The following is a 24,108-nucleotide window of genomic DNA, read 5'->3' as shown; positions in this document are numbered from 1 at the left end:
CTCTAAACAAGCTAAGCACTAAGCAGGTGTTTATTCTATATTTGCTTAATGCTAGGAATGTTCAAACAATCTGACGTGTCTACTGCTGAAGACCCCTTTTCTCTTCTTCAAGTTTTTTTTTTTTAAATAACGGTAGATAGCTACCTAGGAATTTGATTGCGCCAAAGGGCACTGTAGGCTCTTAATCATTGTCATAGTTCATGAAAATCACTTGGTTAGTGTTGGACCCTACTGATGCTCTTCCATCATTAATATATATATTTTTAATTTAATTGTTCTTAATAGTTTAAGTGCTCTTAATAGCAGAATGGGAATGAGAAAGAATGTTGATCTCATAGTTGCAATCTGGTTTTGGTGTGTGATGTAGATGGATCTGATGGTTCTGGCCCTAATGGAGACTCCCAGAGCAGTGTGGAAAGTTTACGGAAGCATCTACGTGCTGACAACTTCACCCAGCAACAGCTGGAAGCATTAGATCGAGTCTTTGAGCGGCCCTCTTATCCCGACGTCTTCCAGGCAGCAGAACATATCAAATCAGAACAGGTGAGAGAAAGCAACCAGGTGAAACATTGTTAAACACAGAAAAAGTAGTGTGTGAAAGTGTTTCAACTGACTCCCTTAATAAGCTGAAAATAAATATATATATATATATTTTTATTTTTAAAAGTTACCTTTATGCAGTTGCATTATTTTGTAGGGGCCAATCACGGTTCATGTCATTCTAACTACATAGACGAAATGTATTATAAAATAAAAAAGGGGAAAGTGGGTTCAATCAGATTTTGCATAACTTACCATAGGTTGTTTATTTATTTCCCATCCATTCCTATTCCAGTGTATCATAAACCGGAGTCTGAGTGGAAAACATGAAAAAATCCATTCCCCCATTTTCCAAAGAACGGACATGAAGGTATAACTCATTCCAGACAATTTTTCATTAAAGTGGCAAGCAATTAAATCTCCACTGACTCACTATTAATTCATTTCAGTTGTATATTGGTCCAATTGAACACGATTTGGGACCCTTATTTTCTGTCTTTTAAAACCAAAACCAAACTTCACCCCCACCCCCAAGAATTCAGGATTTAGGGATTTAATGAATTACAAATTATATTCCAATAGTAATATGAACAGTTTGGTTAATGTGTGGACAAGTTTAGAAAATACTTTGGATACAGTATGTGCATGTATAGCACACTTACATTATTAACAGATGCGTATTCACTAAACAGGAACTGAATGCACAATTTTTTTCAAAATTGCCGAGTTAGAAAAAGTTTTTAGAAAAAAAATCTCCATTCTCATTCAATTTTGAGATTTCCCCCCCCCCCTGTATTAGCCTAAATTCTTTTTTTTTTTTTTTTTTATGTAAGTTGTCAAATCAACAGAATGCACTGTGTAATAAATAAACCGCTCGATAGGTAAAATTATTTTATAAAATAACCTCTGGTAGCAGTGTTAGGCACACACACACACAAAAAAACAAGAGAACACAAAGAATACCTTGAAACATGCAGCATAGTTATAGAGCTTTGCCTCCTAAGGAACATTATTTTTTTTCTAGTCTTATCTTAAAGGTTGTTTGTCTTTATAAAAATGAAATTAAAAAGAAATTCTTTTGAAACTGCCCCAAACTATAAAACATTAAATGAAGAGAAGGTTTGCCTGAAAGAAGAGAATTTTTCTTCTCCCACAGTCCCAGAGTTTATTACAATGGATAACCCTTATTTACTTTCATTAGACTATTAAACGCCAGCACAGTCATTTTTTTTACCCCTGAAACTTAAAGCAGGGCCCATAAAGCAAATCTAAAGCCTAATTGAGTTCATTTTAATTTCTCTCCGATCACAGCGAATTACTCCAGTGATAAATCAGGGGGCAGCTTCACCCCCAGCAGAAGGCCTAATTTGCAGCTAATTACGAAACTGATTTCAACAGGAAGATCAATACAAAAAGGAATTGGAAATGACTAGTCTAAGGCGTCCAGGCTTAGAGGTGGGGGGGGCGCGGGCGTGGAATGAAAAACAAAATGGGGCTTGAAAGAGCAGAAAATCAGTTTTAATTTAATGTAATATTAATCAGAGAGACTTTTTCCCCTTTTTTTTCCGTTGCCCTGTGTATTATCCTTCTGAACAGACAGCTGCAGAGAGTAAGGTCTGCTCCTGAGAAAAACCATAATAAAAAGGCAATTACGGGATTGTTTTGGACAAGACACCCATTCAGATTCAATGACTCTTTCCCTCCCACCCTTCTGTTAACCATGTGGTCTGGCCCACTCCCCAATTTCATACACCACTGCACAAGGAAAGGGAGAAAAAAAAAAGACACTGGGTGTTGGAAGGGAGGGTCCATTCTTTTGTATGTAATGAAGCACATAATCCCCCAAAAAATAAAATCAAAGGTTTGAGATTTAAAAAGGTGATCTTTCCATCAGCACCCTATGTGCTATGTTATCTTTGTGGGTTTTGTCTTTTCATTAACCCCTTAAGGACACATGACATGTGTGACATGTCATGATTCCCTTTTATTCCAGAAGGTTGGTCCTTAAGGGGTTAAAGATGTTTTCTACCTATACAGTTGATACAGTGTAAAAAAACAAAGTCAATCCATTGCCGCAAAGCTTAAAACTAAATTTCCATTTCAAAAAAGGGCTTTCCAATGCATTGTTAGTAATTATTTTAAAGGTTATCTCAGCAACTTTTTACTGTCAGGAAATAAGAAGCTTAAGTGTGAGAAATTGTAGTTTAAGGTTGTATAGATTTATTAAGGAGCCTAAACAACCAGCTCCTGATATTAGTTCGTTATGTCGTAAATGACCATGCATTCTTCTTTCCACATTGTAGAGATGTGTGGAGTTAACTAGGACCTTTGTGGTGGCATTCATGTAACCAGTGGCAGACAAGTTCTTTAGAAAACCATTGTCCTGCTGTATCACTTCAGTGCAGCTTAAATGTATATATCGAAACATCAACTAGGGACCGCACACATCTTAAATAGTAGTACTAGTTACGTACTGGTGTTACTTACCCAGGGGATAGCAGGTAGCTAGGAACACGTCAAAATTGCAAAAAGTCATGACTTGAAAAAGGCATTTGTTTTTGGCCGAAACGTTGTCATGACATGCTGGTTGTAAGAAATCTGTGTGACCGAATTCTTTAAGCTTAAATATATAGACATTTCTCACAACCAACACCTTTTTACTTCCAAATCTGGAAAATATATATGTTAACAGTTGGTGATTCAGGAGGATTCGGGGATGTTAAGATAAAAATCTCCCTACGCGTACTTTAGAGCTATAATATTAATATTTTTTTTCGATACACAAATTGCTAAATTTCTAGTGACTGTTTATTCTCACTTTTACTCTACATGTTTAAAATGTCAAAGTGAGGTTTCTACGCACAAAGGCAGTTAAACAAGGATAAAACCTGTTTACCATTTCTGAAAATATAGTTAAAGATTTGTTAAGACAACTATAATATTAAATCTACATTCAAGTCCTGAAGAATGTAATAGGTCATAAATAATCACTTTGAGGTATGGTGATACCTTCAAGTCTTTTGCCCGTTTTAATGCTTGTGGTCTATATAATGTGATAGCCAATGGGGGTTATTTACTTCTTTCTTTATCAGGCCAATGAATACTCCCTTCCTGCACTAACCCCTGGTTTGGATGAAGTCAAATCTAGTCTATCAGCTTCTGGTAATGCAGACCTTGGAAGCAACGTATCAGGACCTCAATCCTACCCTGTGGTGACTGGTAAGCTGAGTTCTAAAGTATTCTAAGTTACCATTTTTTACACTAAAACCAAATTCTACCAAATATGCCTGAAAGATATCGTTCAGGAACATATTTCAGATTATGAAGACAAGAAAGAACTTAAAACATTTTGAAACACCATCTGAAAACATTCGCACATGTACGCAGTTTTATAGATGATCTTGATGTGGTATAGAATTAGGCATTTTTATTGATAACCATTCCATTTGATGAATTGTGGTACAAGTTGTTTAACCTCAGATGTTGACATTTTGATAGATTAAGAACTAACGGGATGAAGGTAGTAATAGATTGAGAACTGTTGGTTTTAATTTCTGACATCATTTAGTGAACCAACGTGTATTTTAACGTGGGATTTCTAAGGCTTCTTTCAAATGATCTATCCTAGGAATCCAAAAATATGTTTAATTGAAATGAATCTTGATGTAAAATAACTATATCAGTCCTATTAATATAAGGGGTTTCAAGCGTGTCTTGAAGTAGCAGCTCTACAGAGTTATTCTTGAGATCAGATGAACTGATCAAAGTGAGTCTAACATGATAACTTCATTTAAAGTGCTAACATCTCCTAAAGCAAAGAATATTTTATTACGATAACAGCAAATTACATGTTTTTAAACATCAGGAGATATTATATAAATACTTACTGTCTTTCTAATTCTATTACTAGAACCACGATCCCAGGGTTGTAGGTTTTACACTAGGGTAACAACTATCCTCTCGTTCCCTCCTACCTCTGGCACTTTTCAGGAACTATGGACCTTGGTTGAGAACACTCTTCAAAGTAGGGCACACCTTACCTATGACAATAACCTTCTGGCTTCATTGTGGTTGATAGAGTGATGCATTCACTAGGGTAATAATCACAGCAACTACAGCATAACTTGTAGACCAGGAGAGCTTTGTGTTGGAGGATTCTCCTGCTCTAGGAAGTCAATCAATTCTCGACATACATGCTAATAATTCTGGTTGTGCTCAGTAGATTATGATGAATTTATGAATTCTTCTAGTAAAAGAAATATAAATTACATGGCATAAAACAAAATTTGCTATTCAATGTGATCATAAGTTGTGGCCTATATCTACTGTGTGAACTGCAGAGATGTGTTAGGGTATTATGATGACATACTAAAGACAGAGAACAAGACATTTTGTTTATTGTGTTAAAAGACTGGTTCAAAACTATTTGCAAGAAACTTATATTTTTAGTTATATTTACAGCATTTCTTAAGATCTGGTAACAACATATCTCTATAGTATGCCTCACTTGCGGCCACTATTGGCACTGATGGGCAGTACAATAAAACACATGTATGTTTCAAATAGAAAACCTAGTTTCATAACTCTGGTTGATAGAAAAACACTTTATTTGAAGAATTTAGACATTTTCTAACTCACCACAACTTACTGTTTAATGTATAAACTCTTTACAAAGCATCACATGGGGCTTACTCATTATACAGTGAAACATATAATATATAACATAGCACAGACTGATGATAACTAGTTCTTTGGTCTATAACCAGAGACAGGAGTTTGCGTAATATTATTTATATAAGTCTTATATAATAAGCTTAGTAATTTGGAGGAAAGATAATATTTACACATTTAACCGTACTAATAGTTATCATTAACATATTCTTGTTGCCTAGAGCAATATGATAGATATGTATATGACAAATAACAGAAAAAGAATCCTAAATAGGCACAAGGCATGAAAAACAACAAATGCCGAGTTTCTGGCTCACACTGGCAACATATATTTCTTGAATCTCACCAATATGTAAATGTAAGCGAGTAGGCAACCATGCTTTGCCGTAAAAATATAATATTCTTTATATATTGGAATGAAAGGCAAAGTCACCAATGAACATTTAACCCCAAATTACCCTATCCTATTTTCATATATCTTGTCTTTTACTTCTTTAACCCCTTAAGGACCAAACTTCTGGAATAAAAGGGAATCATGACATGTCACACATGTCATGTGTCCTTAAGGGGTTAAAGGCAATGCACTAGAATCCTCAGTGCATGTCAATCAAACTATTATATGATGCTTAGATTACATTTTACTTACTATATATCTCAGTTACTCTAGATTAAATCCCATATATGTAATTACACAAATGTCTGTGTGGTTGGAATATTTAAAAAAAACATATGTATCACTGTCATGAACACATTTAATTTCTTAAGTATATTTAAAACAAGTATTGGTCAATTTTTAATATTTAAAAATAGCAATCACTTTATCAGTTTCTTTACAAATCATACATCAAATTAATTTGAATCTAACTGCAAGTGGTTTGCAGTACATATACACAAAATCAATTTTTTTTATTGAAGGGGCGAAGCAACTGTGACTTTTAAAAAATTTGTCTTTTTGAAAATTAAGGCTACATCAATGTAGGATATGGCTAATTAAACTTTTCTTTTGTAGACACTCCAATTAATAGCAATCTCGAATTATCTCAGCATGTAATTCTTTTGCACAAACATCGAGGTGATATTGTAAACTTGCATAAACTTTTAGGTATATTGTGGAACAATTTTTAAACTTTATCATGTTAGCGACTGAGAGAATGTGACTTTTAAAATTCTAATAAAAATGCAGGATAATTAACGTTTGCTGTGCATGCTTTGAATTGGTAATTTGTGAATTAGAGGCTTTTCAAAGATCCTTAAACAGTGACTGCTGGGTTTCGAGAGACTGTACGTGTGTTTATGTGAGGAAGTGAGTGAGATGTTAATAAACTTCAAGTAATTATACTGGCGAGTCTAAAGCAAATGTTATGTTTACTGAAAAGATTTAGTGATTGAAAATTGTAGAAGCAGAGGCTGGAGTAAAGCAAACGTTCTATGTGTCTTGAAATTATTGTGTTCCAGATAAAGAGGACACAAAGTGAGACACAGACACTAATGTAACAGCTCTGATCCTGGATTAAGCATCCAATTTGAAGTGATGTTAATCAAGAGCAAGGAAGTAAACTCCAGCAAAGTAGGTCCTAATACGCAAACAGGCATTCATTTATTAGTTCACAGAGAAGTCAGACTATGCCATCAGGAATGCCTTGGTTAATAAATGATACATACAGGGTTATTTACTAAAGTGAGAATTCAAAGTGAATTTAAAACTTAAAGCAGGAGTAGCTGAATGGTATGCATAGCATAGTTTCCTGGGCAACCCATTGTTCTTAGGTGAATGATAGAGTTTTGCCCTGTTCTTTAAAACACATTTGTTGCTTTTGTAGACCCTGAGGAGTCAGGCAAGGCCTAGACCAGTGATGGCTTACCTTGACACCATAAATGTTTCTGGACTACATTTCCCATGATGCTCAGCTAGAGTCTAAAAGCTAACTGAGCATCATGGGAAATGTAGTCCAGAAACAATTTATGGTGTCAAGGTTAGCCATCACTGGCCTAGATAGAACAGGAACATGTGAGTGTGAGGGGGAGTGTATAGAAAGAATGGTAAGGAGGTCTTTGGAATGGTGGGAGGAGGGTTAGGGGCAAAAGGGTGGGATAGTATAAATAGGTGGTCATTTTATAAGTTAAGCAGCCATCTTAATTATCAGTTAGAAGAAGAACAATGTATCTTATTTACACAGACTGATTTCTAACGACATGTATTGTAGTTTAAAGACACATTACTGGGGTATTATTGCTGTGGAGTTATTATACACTCAGATACACCAACGATATAGAGTTCCTAGAAAAAGAGAGACATTGGGATAGAAAAGAGGTTTTGGCCCAAAATAGGTACTGTCCCTTGTAAACAGGGACATTTGTGCTGTACAACAGCCAGGACGATGCTTAACAGTTAGTGTGCAGACATCTACAGAAACAATGGCAAGTTGTTACTTCAGAGGTTAGGGCTTCAATCCAAAAATAGTCAAGTGTATTAGCAATAGTCTTTGCACATCTTATATTAAAAAAATCTGTATTTTTCATACATTGACAGCAGACTTAGCATTAAGAATGACAGTGCTGCATAGACAGTCAAATGCAGCCAGGATAGCATGCTGTCTACATATGTCAACCCTCTCTTTTGCTTCTCTTCAATGTCATTGAGGCGTCTTTGCTTGATCCATCTTGATCCAAGTGCGAGAAAAGTTCATTGCAGACTCAGCTTGACATTCCCAGGTGGCACCTTAAAACTAACATGTTCATCTGTATGCTGGATTTCAATCAGATAGAGAATAGAGGAACGCAGTCATTAACGCTGAGTGCTGTTTACTAACAGTAATGAAGGTAAACATTTTAAAGGACAGATTAAGCTAAAAAAGAGCTGAAGAAGAAGAACAGAATTATTTTTCTCTACTTAGGCTGTGCTCCAATTTTTGGATTAATAGAGCCATTACCCAAAAAGGCTGCAGATCATAGTTAATCCTAAAAGGTTTTTTGTTTTTTCTTGGTTTTGGCAGCAATTAAATGCCTACCGCTATTGATCTTTGTTGATTTTATGTCTGCTATTTGCATAATCTATTAAAGATGAATGATTCATGGAGTGATTATTATGGGAAAAGTATAGGCGTTAAAGATAGGTTTTATTTCAAGGTGAGAGATGCAGTTTTTTTGTTTTTTTTGCTATACATGGTTAATCTGATTAAAAAACAAATATTCTCTACATAGAGGAATGTGCATTTTCTTCGCATTTCTCTTAAACACAGACGCAGAGTGTTTCGTTGGAGTAGTTCATTGTGTCTGCACTTTTTTTTTTCCCTACAGAATCATTTTTCCAACTTCAATCGTTTTATTTGACAAAATAATTTAAAATGTGCAGATTCAATAAGTACTGCCAGCAGGAAATAACATAATAATATAATTTGGTAAATTAAACCTTCATGTTAAAGAGCTCTTGTTGCCTTCTCTGTCTTGCAAAAATCCATTTTTTTTATATTTTGTAAGAGAATCAATTATACTGTTCAACTGATCAAATATAAAGACTGTGGCTTTAGCATTATGAGAAACAAGCATTAATCTCAGGTGGTAACAACTGAGCATGTGTGAATGAACAAGAATACTGACTAAATAGGGAATTTGTCCCAATGAGATGAGTAAATGTGAGCTTTCCTGAAAGTTTAACCCCCTTCTCTATAAATCCTTTGAATGCATATACTATTTTGTATTCTAACAAATCTCCAATTACTTTATTCTCTGCTCAAGTGCTGGTCTTCACCAGATGAAGAACAAGCTTCTATCCCTGGGCTTCAGTTGGAACCTTGAGCAAAGGACGTCTAATTATGCCTTTCCTCACTATGCACTGTACGTAAGCTTTAATGGCTTAAAAGTGTAGTGCTGCAGTCTGAGAGTGAGGAAGAGGGAGTGCTATGCACAGTGTAGGGAATATTTACCAAAGACAATAGAAGCCTAGAGTGCCCTAAGTACCGTTGTCTGAATTTAGCCAGTTAATTGTACTTTCTTTATCTGGGGCTAATTTGGGCACATACAGACATTATATTTACATTCTTGTTGCATTTTGAGAATGCAAAACTAATGTCAGATTCCTTACAAATCCCAATAGTATTTTTTGCTTAAGACAAACAAATAATTGAAAATGTAATTGTCTCATTTATTGTTAAATTTACCCCTTTATAATATGGTAAAGCGCTGCGGGATATTTTGGCGCAATTTAAATGCTAATAATAATATTATAAACATGTGAGTGAATGGGTCAGATAGGGACAGATAACAAATATTAATATTACACAGTTTATCAATGTTTCTGCTTTAAATGCATTATTTGAATTAAGTCAAATTTTTGAGGTTTAAACAACAAAGTAAACAACAAACTGGAGGGAATTGAACATAGAACTGAGAACAAAGCTAAGTTGGTGATTTTTTTCCCCCTTTATTTAGCTATTATTGATTACATTTTGCAATTTAGTTTTCAACTTCACTACAAAACTCCATTGTCTTTTTCAAACATTGGCTTGAATTTAAGGATAATAAAGGCTCAAACATTTTCTTTTTAAAAACTATATAATTGCATTGTCTTCTTTACACCGGTAATTTCCCTAAACAGCAAATTTTTGAGGTTGACAAAAAAAACAACCAAACCTCACAACCAGAACTCACTCATTGTTTAGTAACTAGGCTCCTATGTGTTACAAAACTCTCAGTGATAAGACGAATTCTGTTATCACAAGCTTAGTGTAATGGGAGTTGTTCTGTACAGCAACAAAGTGAATATCTAATAGAACGTGAATGACTTATAGCTGAATCCCCCCCCATAAATAATATTTACCTCCACTTAAGAAAAAACAACCAACAAACCCCCAAAACAATAGCATCTAATAGACTCCCCAATTAATGATTGATAAACCAAGCATCTTTGTAAATAGAAACACATCCATCATTTAGTAGCAGAATATTTTGGACACACAAGAATAGTAGGGGAAGGTCAGAGGTTTTTCTGTTTATTTTTAGGGTCTGTAAGACTGCTTGCTTTTTGATTGAGTTCTGGGTAATTTCCATAACAATAAGACAATGACAGATAACTTGTATTCCCTAATACAATTGTTGTTGGTACACGGGATCCCATATTTCTTGACAATTTTACTGACTTAAAGAGATGCCAGTATGTCATAAAATCAACGGTGTGGACTAATTAGATAAGCCTTTTTAAACTTTACTATTGAATATCTCCCTTTGTTATACCAAATTTGTATGGCAAGTAAAAGCTTGCAAACTAGTTGTAAGTGAGCTGTAAAATACGGCTCATTAAAAAGTATATGCTAAATATTGTTTTGTTTTATTTTCTATTATTATAACTCTATATAATGCTCCGACATGGAATGAGATGCAGTTTTATCGATTAACGGATTTTTTTTTTTATTTGAACATTTAGATATTGCTGATGGTAGCCCCCTTACTCTATGGCAGCTTATGCAATTGCCAGTCATGCCAGATGGGAAATCCAGTCGCGGGTGTGGGGTTTCTGCGCGGTTCCCTCCTTATTTAGAAGAGGCAGAATTTAGGAGAGAGGAAGAGAGAAAAGGTAGGGTGGAAAAAGTCAGCAGGGCTTGCAGAGGGTGATAAATAAATATGTTGTTACTAATGCCTATTTATTTCAAGTATGCTTTCTATTTACAATGTTCAATTGTATAACGAGTATAAGGAACACTGTAGGGTCAGAAACACAAACATGTATTCCTGACCCTACAGTGTTACCAACACTATCTAGCCTCCCCCTTCCCCGTTGCCCTCTAAATATACTAAAAACTTACCTTATTCCAGTCTGCAGGTGCTGGCTATGCCCCTGACCTGCCTCCTTGACTGACATCATCAGAAGTGATGATTTCTGCCAATCACAATGCTTTCCCATAGGAAAGCATTGCATTGGCTGAGATTGTCAATTCAGATGATCTCGGCCACACTGTGCAGCACTGCCCCAGGAAACACTTCTAGTAGCCATCTGAAAAGTGGCCACAGGAGGTGACCCTAGGCTATAATGTAAACACTTTCTCTGAGAAGACAGTGTTTACAGCAAAAAGCCTGCAGGGTCAGACTATTCTCACCAGAAAAACTGCATTAAGCTGTAGTTGTCCCGGTGACTATAGTGTCCCTTTAATGATACTGCAGCTCAATTAATATAATGCCCCGGTAACACACATTTGAATTCCACATCCCTTTAGCATGTGCTACCTCTTTAGTAAGGATTGAGACTGGCTACTATAGAATTTTGACCCAGATATGTAAATATACCTAAATCGTAATTTTCTTTCACACACAGTAAGCATTCATTATTTCCATGAAATTCCATCAAAATTCAAAGAATGCTGTTATGGTATGGCTTGATAGGACTGGGTTGTAAACAGCCCATTTTGTTGTAGGAACCTAGCCATGTTTATGTTGCTCTTTGTTATAGGGTCGTTTATGTTTTCATACATATCCGTTCTGCTGCTTTGGTATTTTTTCTTTTTCAAAAACACTGTCGACTTTTTTCCACTGTGACCAATCTCTAGACCATAACTGCTCAACTGGAGTTGTCTTTTTTTGTACACTATTCAATGTCCCCAAAAAGGTACACATTCATTCCAGTAATAGGATAATTTAGAAGAGGCAGTATTAAATGGCCCATCTCATTAAAAGATTTAGAAAATATTGTTTGACACTAGAGATTTCACCTTTTCTGCCTCTTTACAATGTTCTGAATGATCAGGTTTCCCTGTATGCAGACACTGCCATACTAAGATCATAAAATGACAATGATCTTCTTTCTGATTATGAAGAAAAACCATAATCAATATATCACATACTCCTAACATCAACATAGATAATCATACTGAACCACTGAATTGAAAGTGTAAAGTAAAACTTAGAGTAAAACTGAAAATGCAGGGATAATGTTCAGAGGGTTGGTCTCTCCTTATCGGGGTGTTGGACATAATTTAGTTCATTCATACCTTTTAATATATGTAGCAACTTGAGAAATACGTATACGTATGTGGGATAGATAAATTGAGAAAATGCAAATTAACTCTGGGTTTCTTGGCAAAGTGATGTTAATAAAGATGCATATATTTGCATATAATAAAATAACCCATGCTCTGTGATGATAATGTTACATACAGTATGAAACTGAAAATAACTCGGTTGGCATTTTGATATTATTGTGAGTAATTTGCAATATTTCAGTACCTGGAATATTTAACAGTTTGCCTTTAGTGCTGAATCAGATTTGTATAATGTTATACTAAGTGGCATTTAGGAATCTTTACTGGCTATTGTTCTTGTAGAAGCAGATATTTGGACAGGGATTGTGTCTTTATGTATATATTATAGGTTATATTAACGCCAACAGGAATAGAACTTTGTATTAGACTGGATTCTTAATTCATCAAACTTTGTCCCAAGAAAAGCTGAGCCATAGGTAAAAATTGATATTAAAATATATATATGTATATATTTATATTTTTTCATTATGAAAAACTGGGTAGATTGTGTCTATTGAGACTGGATTACTTTTTTTTGGAATTTAAAATGTTTTAGTTGTTCTTTGTTCAAAATTGTGCTCTGAAATGCTTCTCTTAGAATGTAGAGAAGAGAAAAGATGTATTGTTTTTCTTAATTTAGGTTTAGATAGAAGGCTATAATTGTACTGCAAGAATCTGGTTAGATAATTCTGGTAATGTTCATGTACTCACAAATGCCATGTGACTACAATGGCATGTGTTATACTGCGGTACCAGGTATCATTTAGTCTTCTATTAAAAGTACCCTGTAGGGCAACAGTTGTTGATCTGTCTCCATTTTCCATAGAAAAGTAGAGAAGATGGTCAATCAGTTCAAAAATTCATTTTTTTTGTAGCTCCTCTATTTTTTTACTTTATGTTTTTCCATCATTCCATTTACATTTATACATTTTATTTTTTTTCTCTCTTCCTTTGTTCCACCCAATGTGTGTCTGTCCTCTGTCAATCCATTCCCTCACCCCCTCACAGAAAGCTTCTCCTCTCACCTCTATGTAAAGCAAGAGCCTCATGAAGCTTCCCTTACACCCTTCACTCCCTCTTCATTGGCCAGCTCGGGGCTGGCTGACCTTCAGCCTTTCCAGGTGGCCCTCACGGTTGATGCGTCCACACCTTCGTACAGCTCCTTCACCCACCATGGCCCCCACTACGGGCAGTTCGGCAGCCAGCCAGTCATAGCAGGTACTTACTTACCTTCATCCACCAATCATCGAGGCCAGGGGTAGGCAACCTTTGGCACTCCAGATGCTGAGGACTCCATCTACCCTGATGCTTTGCCAGCATTTTGGCTGTAAGAGCGTTATGAGAGTATATAGTCCACATCATCTGGAGTGCCGAAGATTGCCTACCCCTGATCTAGGCTGTCAAATGGATGATACAGTGTACTAATAAACCAAAATACTCTTAAATGAAACAGGTCCCTTCTAAAAGTTATTAGCAAAGAAGCCCCGGTCAACTGCTTTATGCCTTTTGATGTTAGAAAACTACATAAAGAATGTTTGATCTGAGTGGAAAATACCAGTTGTTTGCTTGGGCTTGAATTTTTATTTTAAAATATATTGATTGTTTATGGTCAAGTCACAATAGCAGATGCATACTCCATGAAACATGTTTTCTCGTGTTTTACACTTACGTCTGGTAGGTGATCTTGTGCATAGTTGGTATATATTTAGGGCTTCTTTAAGTAACTTGCAACTAATTTTCATCTGCAAAGCATGGTGCTATTATGAAATTATTAAGTAACTTGCAACTAATTTTCATCTGCAAAGCATGGTGCTATTATGAAATTATTACATTAACTAAAGAAGTAGTCATGAAGTGACCTTGCAGGATTTGTGTGACATCTCTTTACCAGTGTCACCTACATTACATAAGATTTAGTTTTGGCAATTAGTGTCAGTTTATCTGGTACTGTTCAACATTACAGTACAACACAGAGAACCTGGCTTTTTGAGTTCTAGGATGATGAGCAACTCTAGAATATATTGGCTAAATTAAGAGAAGACTGTGTTTTAGATTTAGAGAGTATGAATGGATTCTTGTGCCACAAGTTCCTTGTAGACACCATTGCACCCACAAAATACAAGAGTTTGTATGTCCCAGTGATAAATCCTCATGCTTTCTTTCCAAGAGAGAATGGTAAATGTAGTCTTGATGAGTCTATTTATCTGTTATTTGACAAATTAATATCAGATGATACATCATCTGTATGCATAATCTTCATGTGACCAACTTATTTGTATGCAACAAAGTTATACAGTCTGTAAAAGCAGCAGAGTGTACTGCGAGGGATGTCCGGCAGGAATTTGTGCAACCAATATGAGAGTGTATCTGACTGATTTCACCGTCTGCTACTATTCTAGAACCTCAAAGGGATATACAAACAGGACTTGCCACAGAGTATAGACTATAAAAAGTTTACCATTAGCTCCTGAGTATGCTAGTGAAACTTTGTGGAACATAGTTCTAATTCTTGAGCAATCACCATGAAAACATTAGATCCTTTTCAACCATTGTTTTTTTATGCAGACCTCCTATATTTTTAATGTTAAATAAAACCACTTTATATATGTATATCTATTTACTTATTGCCTGTGAGATATGGCAGTTTTTTTTCTTTCTGTTCCAGACAAAAATATAAAACCGATTAATGATAAACAATGCCTTTAGCCTATTGACTTGTATAGTTAGGAGTTTGCAAATATGATACACCACTATTGACCTATATTTGATCATTTGATAATATAGTTGTGCACAATGAGTGGCATACATTGGATGGTGATGCTGTCATAATAAAACTTAAATTTAATTAATTCAATGTATATTGTGATGGATATAATTGAATTATAGCATTGAACTTGTCTGGCAATTTTAAAATAGACTGAAATACAGGACATTCTCTCTACACATTACCTTTAATTTTTATTTTTAATAATTTAATAGTTTTTTTGTGATTTAAGGAATAAGTATCATCTTAACTTAATTTGCCAATGGTTCTGGTTTGTGTACATTTGGGTCACATGTTCTGTTCCTCTTAATCTCTATTCAGCCTTTCGTGTTTCTGAGGAATGTTATTATAAGAAACATTAAGTTATAAGCAGATTTATTAAAGGGACAATCTAGCCACCACAAACACTGCAGCTCCCTGAAGTATTAATGGTACCACAAGTCTGATTGCAGTTCCTCTGTTATAGATAAAACTATTCCAAAGACGTTGACAATAAATTGGGTTCACCCTGAACCAAAACAAGCCTATTTGTTGCCACCAAGATAATGCAGATATGTAATTTCTGCATTATCCATACGAACGTCTTCTAAAGACACCATAACTGGTACAATTAGCTGTAATAGTAATGATTCTAAAAAAGTTACTTAAATCTATTTTAAAATATGCAATATGTGCTTTAAGAACTCCTGAAGATAAAATGGCTTATTATTATATACCACATTTATGTGTGGTGGAGATCAGTAACAGACAACAAACTATCTAATTCAATGTGCAATAAATTAATTACTTACAGGCTTGATGTGATACCATGCATTACCTAGCATTTTACATATTTTATTTTGAAAGAAAAAGAAAAAATGCATTTGATATCTCTTCAATAGGAATGAGTTTTGTCTGTTGATGAATGTCCATACGCAGATAAATAGAGACTATTCATCATTAAATTATATATTGTAAAGGCCAGTTAGGCACATACCATTGACTAAGACAATCAAAGATACAGCATTATCTAGATATAATTATGGAGATGCATTCCATGTATTGTCACAGCAGAGTATAACATTCTGCAGGTTTATTTTTGTTACAATACTTTGATTTATTTCATTTCTACTTTCTTATGGGAATAAAGTGAAGCCAGTTTCTTTCCCTATTTAAGCTCTTTTGATGCCATGCAACAATGTGTTAGTGCATAGTATTGGTAAAGAAAGTGAATGTGGTTTTGGACATTAACATATTTTTTTATGTATATAACCTGACACGTGCATTTTTAGAAAAGGAGATATTTGCAAAATATAACAATTTATCTTTCTCACGTATATTCTGCTTTTTATTCATAGGTCGAGATATGACAAGTACAACTCTTCCAGGATACCCTCCTCATGTCCCTCCTACGGGACAAGGCAGCTATCCCACCTCAACTCTCGCTGGCATGGTACCTGGTAAGTTTATTGCTCGTTGCTGTGCATGAAACATTTTCCTGATGTTGTATATCCGCGGAACATTTACACACATGTTTAACACCTGCTTTTTTTTGTACCACCTATACAATAAAGCTATGCAGAAACTTCCGATCCCTAGAGAAACTGTGTTAAGAAATTTATTGCATCATGTGTGATACCCTTAATCTACCTTGCTTGAAGATTAAAACCGAGATACACTCCATAATAAAAAAAAATGTACCATTGTATGTATGTACATATGCACGTGTATATGTATGAGTCATTTAGCCAGTCTGTCTGCCTGCCTATCTATTCATCTGTCTGTCTGTCTGTCTATCTATCTATCTATCTCTTTTGCCAGAGAGCAACACAACTATATAATATATAACAGGACAAAATGAATGAATAATTGATGGATGGATGGATGCATAGAATTATGAATGAACAGATAAGTAGAGAGAGAAATAGATACATTGTATATTTAGTTTTATCACAATGAGCTTCAAACACATAGTAAGCAGCACTCCACAGGTCACTTACATGAAAGAGGCATCTTATTATCACTCCATTGACAGGCACCAACGTTTCGGTTCACCATTCGGTCCAACCTGTGGAGTGCTGCTCATGTCTTTCCAGCTCTAAACCATGTCTGTTTCACTGCAGGACTGGAAGTGGTGAGTGCAATGCATTGTGCATATGTATACAATATACTCTGTGTTCCTTTTCTTCTGACACTCTATGTACAGTGAGCATTCCGAACCAATATTCTAAGATTACAGCATCAAGCTGTGAATACCACTCTATTAAGGCCTAGTGACTGCGGTGTCAGTAATCACAACCATTACTCTTAAATGATGATAGGACTATGATATAGCACCAATTCTTGAAAAGATCCCCCAGGGATGACATTGTTTTGACTACATCTGAAAATAATGAATTCTATGTAAATTTAATATAATATGTATATTAAATATGTATATGTTAATACATCTTAATAAAAGTGAGACTAAGTGGCCCATTAGATGACCTTGCATGATCATGTAGATCTGATCCATGCTTTTTAGCTCTGACATTACTTCCTTTTAAATATGTATAAGTATGTCGCAAGGCAACATATACAGAATAAAAAGAGCCTGGGTCTACAAAGTAAATGCACAGGAAGGGCATGTAGCTGGGTGAGCAGCTATGGGAGTACGTAAATAAAATTCAATGCTGATGAGGAAATTACACTTGTTTCATTAGTGATCTGGGAAAGATAGCTCAGTTCCTCTTGGTCACAGTTGAGCTCAAAACCTCATTATCCTCCTCTATGCATGCTTACACTTCTTGTCAATAAACACTTTCATTTGTCCGCTGTTTTATTTTGCTCCCCCACCTGTACACACCTAAACCACATGTAGCATCACTGCATTCTTCTGTACACGTTCTCTCCTATTTAATACATAAAATGTGCCTCAGCCGAATCGCATTAAATTCCATGGCCAACGAGATTTTTAATATATGAGAAGAGTATATGATAAGGATGTTGCTGAATGGTATAGGATCAATGAAAGCAAAGGATGTCATAGATAGGGCTTATTGAATAGTAAAGTCTGATGTTTATGAGAACTCCTGCATGTATAGCTTTTTTACTTAATTCTTGTGAGAACTTTTTTCTTTGAGGGGTTGACAGAAAATAATTCTGCTTGTAGATAATGTTTAAAAAATAAAAAATAAAAAAGGCAACAGTGGTGTTCAGTGTCATATAATAAGCCAAAAGGAAGTTGTAAAATTGCAGCTTTCTTTTGGTCCTACACATCATTCATTGGGGGTTAGGACTCTGGCCTCTCTAATAACTGTCGGGGTGGGGGCTGCTAATGGCCCCCTATATTCCCTTGCTTCATGGATAATTGGGTCAGGGTTGATTATGATGAGTGGGGGGCTTGCAGAAGAAATTTTAGAAACAAGGGGAGTGTTAACATAGAGTGTTCACTCCCACTCACTGTGTGTGGAGCAAACCTCCCAACATTGGTAGGTACATGATCAGTATGTAGTGGAAAGGTCTGATAGGGGTCGTTACCAGTGACGTATACCCATAATGGGCAGGCATGCCTGAAAAATAGGTGGGCCTGTTCGCTGAAGCAGTGAAGGGTCACGTGTCACCTCTGGCAGCTCCCAGCCTGTAGGATCTTGCAGAGAGTGCTGCTGAAGTGCTCTCCTTAGGGTCCTATTCCAATACACAGCAGGGGGAATTTTATGCATACTTTCAAGTATTAGCAATTTAATATCAGTATAAGAAGACAAAACAGAGTAGTAGAGTTCAATACACTACAGGTAGCAACTGACAGAAGTTCTAAAACACTGGTTGCAAATGGCATGCCTTCAAACATGTCACGCACTTTATGGGCGAGAAATGTTATTACTTCAATTTTAACAACTAAAATGTAATTTTAAAAACAATGTAATTTATTAACACAAACTGATTTCTAAACACAGGAAAAAAAAAGGAGGGTTATCGCTTAATAACAGAATAAGGCAGCAACTTTAAAAGGGAATGCCTCAAAATCCTTAAAACACAATGAGAAAAGAGAAAAGTAAAAGCTGCGCCAAATAAAGCCAATAAATAAAAAGAGTCAACAAGAAAATCTTTTATTTGGACTAATTTTACTTGTTGACTCTTTTTATTTATTGGTTTTATTTGGCGCAGCTTTTACTTTTCTCTGATTTCTAAACACGTGTATTGTAGTTCAATACAAATTACTGTGAGTATTATTGCTGTGGATCTCTGTTATACACTTAGATTAAGCTCCCAGAAAAAAAAGGGATAGAAAAGAAAGACAGAGAATTTTGGCAAAAAATAGGGACTGTCCCTCATAAATAGAAATACTTATGAGCTATCTAAAAAAGAGAGAAGATGTCAAACAACAAGGGCACAACTCAGAGGTCCAGGCAAGAATCAAGGACTGGTGAGTTGTCTAGAAAATGACGCCTGCGGTCGACCTCCTAGACCGAGGGGGTAACCCTCAAACCAGCAACAAATAACAAAAGAAGGACCCTGAAAAGGATAGGGGTCCCAGAAATAGGGACGGCCAAAACACTCATAGGGAAGGAAGCCCTACCTTTATTGCTTTTAAGGAGTAGAGTAAACAAAATACAAAGTAGGAGAAATACTTTCTATCTTGTTTACTCTAGTTCTTAGAAGCAATAAAGGTAGGGCTTCCTTCCCTATAAGTGTTTAGGTTGTCCCCCTTTCTAGGATCCCTATCATTTTGATAATTTAGCTTATTTTAATGGCAATTTTGCCATTGGCTTTGCTTTGGCAGTAAAATATAAAGTTCTGATGTGTCAAACAAATGTTATATTTACAGCTGTTAGTATCATATTTTAGATTTCGAATAAAATGTCACTCACCTTTTTTTCTGATCTGTTTGTTTTCTAGGAAGTGAATTTTCTGGAAATCCTTACAGCCACCCACAGTACACAACATACAACGAGGCGTGGAGGTTTAGCAACCCAGCCTTACTAAGTAAGTATGGACTAAAGCACCTCATAGGTAATGTGAAAGGGTCTCCATATTAGAGTAGGTTATACAGAAAATTCAAATGGCTGATTCATGAAATTCATCGTAACTCGACAGTCTGCATTTTTTATATGTAACTAGTATAGCTATAAAGCTACACAAAATTGGGTGTACATTTATTCACAGAAATAAAAGGGAATTTCTTAAAAGAATTCATGCTGTGCCAATAGATTTATTTGGTGATTTATTAGGATATTTATGTATTAGTTTCCAACTTTGCAGCTGACTGTAAATACATAGGCTAATGGGTCTATGCAGTTTTAAATAAGTTGGAATATCATCCAAAAATCCATCAGTGTTAAAGTAGAACTAGCAAAGAACTCCACTGCTTTCAGCCTTTAATTTCCCATAAACAAAGCATTACCATACGTGGGAACTTTGTGATTCCTTTCAAGTAGATCATCTCTAATGGAGACATAATTAAAGCTAGCGCTTGGTATCCAAATATGGGAAGCAGTTAAAACACCCAAACCAGAGTCTCTCTTGTCTGGTCACAGGTATGAGGTAGAGAAGAGAAGATTAGAGAGCAGCGCCTTGGGGAAATCCTTAAAATCAAGGTAACATTTGGTGGAGAAAGAAAACAAAAACAAATATAGTGCAATATGTCAAAACTTCAAATACAAGGAAGAAAGAGGTACACATACAGTGTAAGGAGCTATAAGTTAGCTCCATATATTGTGCTTGGGCATATAGGTCTGATATCTTGCTCCAACGATGTATGGTTTGGATATGTAACATTGACAGAATAGAGACACCAAAATAGTGTAGTATGTCAGGTAATCAAAATAAATAGTACATGTTACTTTGATTTTTAGGACTTCTCCAAGGCGCTGCTCCCTAATCTCATCTTCTCTATCTAACGGAGACATGAGTAAGGGAGTTCTCTGCAAAATTTAGCATTTTACAAATGTGTCTGATTGACATGAAGACTACTGTCCCTCCTCTAAAATACATGACATTTCACATTTTAGTGCAGATCTAGACAGGGAGTGGAAGAGTTGTATACCACAAACAATACTTCACTTGTGAATCAGATGTCAAACCCAGAGACTCCATTTTAATCCTAGCAAGTTCCAAGTTTTGTATATTATGTCTACACTTCATTTATATATGCTGTGCTCTGTTTCAGTATTTTTGTTCAGTTTTTGTCCTTTCAACCAGTCCATTTTTCTCCTGTTAACTTTCAGGTTCCCCTTATTATTATAGTGCCACATCCAGGGGCTCCGCACCTCCCACTGCTGCCACTGCCTATGACCGCCACTAGTTACCATGGAAATCACATGAAACTACAAGGTGACAGCTTAGGCCTCCATATTGTACCTGTCTGAACTAAATCATCTATGCCATTGAAAAGAAGAGTGTTTCTTTCTGTGCCTCCTGAAACGAGTCTGCTACTTCTGTCGAAACTACGCAGCTGAAAAACGCTGACCCTCTCCATCAGCAGTTATTTGCTGTTGATAATTTGATGAAAACTCTGCCAACGCATTTGACGTGACATTTCATTCTATTGTTGAAAATTAGAGGCCCACACATTATTTATATTGCGGACAGTGGGACCTTGTGGTAGAAAAAAATGTTAAACATTACCTTCTCTCTTTCTCCCCCTAAAACGAGCAATGCAAGGAATTACTACATTTTTATGGCACTCCAAAGACAAACATGTGCTACACATGGAAAAGACTATTTCATTCATTAAAAGAAGGAAGACAAAAGGTAGAGAGCACATCGTTAAGGGACATTTTCTCTTTTAAACATGTTCATCTGAGAGAGCTGCTGAGAAAAGTCAACCGATAGAAGAGTTCTGACAGCATAATTAAGAAACAATTAGCAAATGGAGGATGGAAGGAATGAGAATAAGAAAGTGTTTAATTTAGGACTTCTCTTGGGGCTTTTTGAATAGGCCCCCATTCCTTGGTTTGGATGCTTGTCTCTCATGCTCCATTCATTGTACTGGCATGTCACAATACTCCTAGAGGACACCATTCCAGTGAAAAAAATAATCAAATCAGATCAGAGAACAGAAGACAGGAGGACATTTTAAAGTCAAATGACTGTACAAAAAGAAAAAAAAAAAGAAAACAAACAAAAAAAATTAATAAAATATATGAATATATAAATATATAAATATATATATAAATATACTCTGTTTTTATGCTTTATCATGATGGTCTGTAAGAAAATAGACAATTTTCTAAAAAAAACAACAAACACAAAAAAAATATGATAATGATGAAAAATGGAAAAAAAGAGATAGAAGCCCACCACCGGATCATATGAAGGCAGTTCTAGAGATGTTGTGTCCCCACTCTGTTTTGTTTTGCACTAGTGTCTTGTGGTCTGATTTCAGAGGGCAGTACTTTGTCCCTGCATCAAATCATTGTGAATAACTCCCATTCTAAAGTAAACAAAAAAAAAAAGCAAAAAAAAAAAAAGCAGGCAATATCTTTTAAAGTGAATATTTTTATTCAACTTACAAAAATGGCACTTAATGAGGCCCAAAACTTCTGGTTTACAATTTAACTTTACAATGATTTATGTGTAAATTATTAGAGTAGAGAAATCCCTTATTTCTGCTTGGCCTCTTTTGGAATCAACCAACCCTTATTCCATATTCAGACCTCTGTCCGAAAATATGTCAGTATGAAAATTCCAAAACTCAAGTAATTTTAACATGAGTGTTAGCAAACTCCTATATGATAATCAGTTAATTCCATTCTTAGTTATCGTTTTATAGATTAACAGCTCTGCTAGGCTGTAAAAGGCTGTTTTGATGTTTCTGGGAAATCCTAATATTTGTAAGTATGTGCTTAAAAAACAGGGTGACACCCTTGAACTGGGGGTTAGAGGAGAATTATGCAACATCATTATTATTTTGTCCTATCAATGGTTTTTATTTGCACTTACTATTTAAAAACAGGCAGAGAGCTGAGCAACAGAAACTCAATATTGTTGCAAAAAAAATAAATAAATAAAAAATCACCAAAAGTAATAGAAAAAAAACAAAAACAAACCAATACAGTGCTACCGCTAAGATCCTTTATTAGAGATCTGTGCCAAATCTGGGGCCAAGACCTGAGCCACGTTTTATGAGTCTGGTTAGCGATTCATCCACTTACTATAAATGTGGTCTTCTAAGAATGATTTGGCAACACTTCTTCTACTTTATAAGCAAACCACTTTTTTTCTGATGTGCTCTTTTCATTTAAACATCATGAAAGATTTATTGATACTAAATCCTTTATTCAAGCTATCAAGCTAATATTAAATACACACGGTTTCAGTTTAGATCTTGTAAATGTCTACCTATGGAAGTAATGAATTAAAAAGAGAAATCATGACATACTTTTAAGCTTATCAAAATAACAGAGTTGTGGCATTGACCATATCTATTCCTCTCCAGATCCAATTTATAACAGCTCTCCAAATGTTTTTTCCCCAATATCATGGCCTACAAAATCACTATAAAAAAAAATACAAAGGCTTTACGCTGACTCTTTAAATTTAATTGGAGGGCTTATCAAAAACTCCATATATGGACTCGTCGGCTTCTAAAAAATGTTCCTTCTTAAAGGGAGATGCAGTGATTTGGTTTTCAATTTGCTTTATGTCAACACAGTCCACTATTTAGTGATTAACAAATATTCCACCAGTTTAGGTTTTTTTTTTTAATTTTTTTATTGACATAGGTCACTTTGATCAATTTACACTGTTTTTCTAGGTTTAACTTAGGTAAGAATGGTTTGTCACCCCTCCTTGTCAAAGTAAGTATTCACACAACTTGTGTTTTTCAAATCGATCATACATGCAAGCAATAGATGCATTTTTTCATTAAATATGGATTTTTTTACAGAAAAGAACCTCATAAAGTGACATTTCTCTAAAAAAGTACTAAAACCCCATTGCCCGTCTCAGTTAATTTCCCCATATTTAATTAAGTTATATATTAACAGTATAAATACAGTATTATGACTGCATTGAGTTTGCTGCTCTAGAATCTTATCTTACAATTATGCAAAATGAACATATTTTGGACATGTCAATTCCATTACCCTGGAGAGTATGGATGAAAAAAAATAAATAAATGTGAGCAATTATTTAATGTTATCATTATTTAAGTTTTTTTTTCTT

At 35.3% G+C, this 24,108-nt stretch overlaps 1 protein-coding gene across 11 annotated transcripts in view; it reads left to right on the top strand.

Annotated features, from left to right (window-relative positions):
* PAX2 (paired box 2) overlaps window positions 1–22,052 on the top strand; it is a 74,029-nt gene extending 51,977 nt beyond the window's left edge. For 3 of the 11 annotated variants that reach the window (XM_063433961.1, XM_063433959.1, XM_063433960.1), the window contains 5 exons: window positions 368–543; window positions 3,633–3,759; window positions 16,320–16,421; window positions 19,840–19,926; window positions 21,168–22,052. In XM_063433961.1, the coding sequence (XP_063290031.1) occupies window positions 368–543; window positions 3,633–3,759; window positions 16,320–16,421; window positions 19,840–19,926; window positions 21,168–21,244 (569 nt within the window). In that variant the 3' untranslated portion in view covers window positions 21,245–22,052. Of the gene's footprint in view, window positions 1–367; window positions 544–835; window positions 911–3,632; window positions 3,760–10,630; window positions 10,781–13,226; window positions 13,437–16,319; window positions 16,422–16,996; window positions 17,096–19,839; window positions 19,927–21,167 lie in introns of all 11 variants that reach the window. The other 8 variants (XM_063433954.1, XM_063433953.1, XM_063433951.1 and 5 more) reach the window with 7 other exon arrangements.
* Window positions 22,053–24,108: the final 2,056 nt, after the last annotated feature.

The sequence above is a fragment of the Pelobates fuscus genome, chromosome 10, assembly GCF_036172605.1.
Source record: "Pelobates fuscus isolate aPelFus1 chromosome 10, aPelFus1.pri, whole genome shotgun sequence".
NCBI lineage: Eukaryota > Metazoa > Chordata > Amphibia > Anura > Pelobatidae > Pelobates > Pelobates fuscus.
The sequence above is the reverse complement of the archived record's forward strand: the minus strand, read 5'-3'. Positions and strand labels throughout refer to the sequence as shown.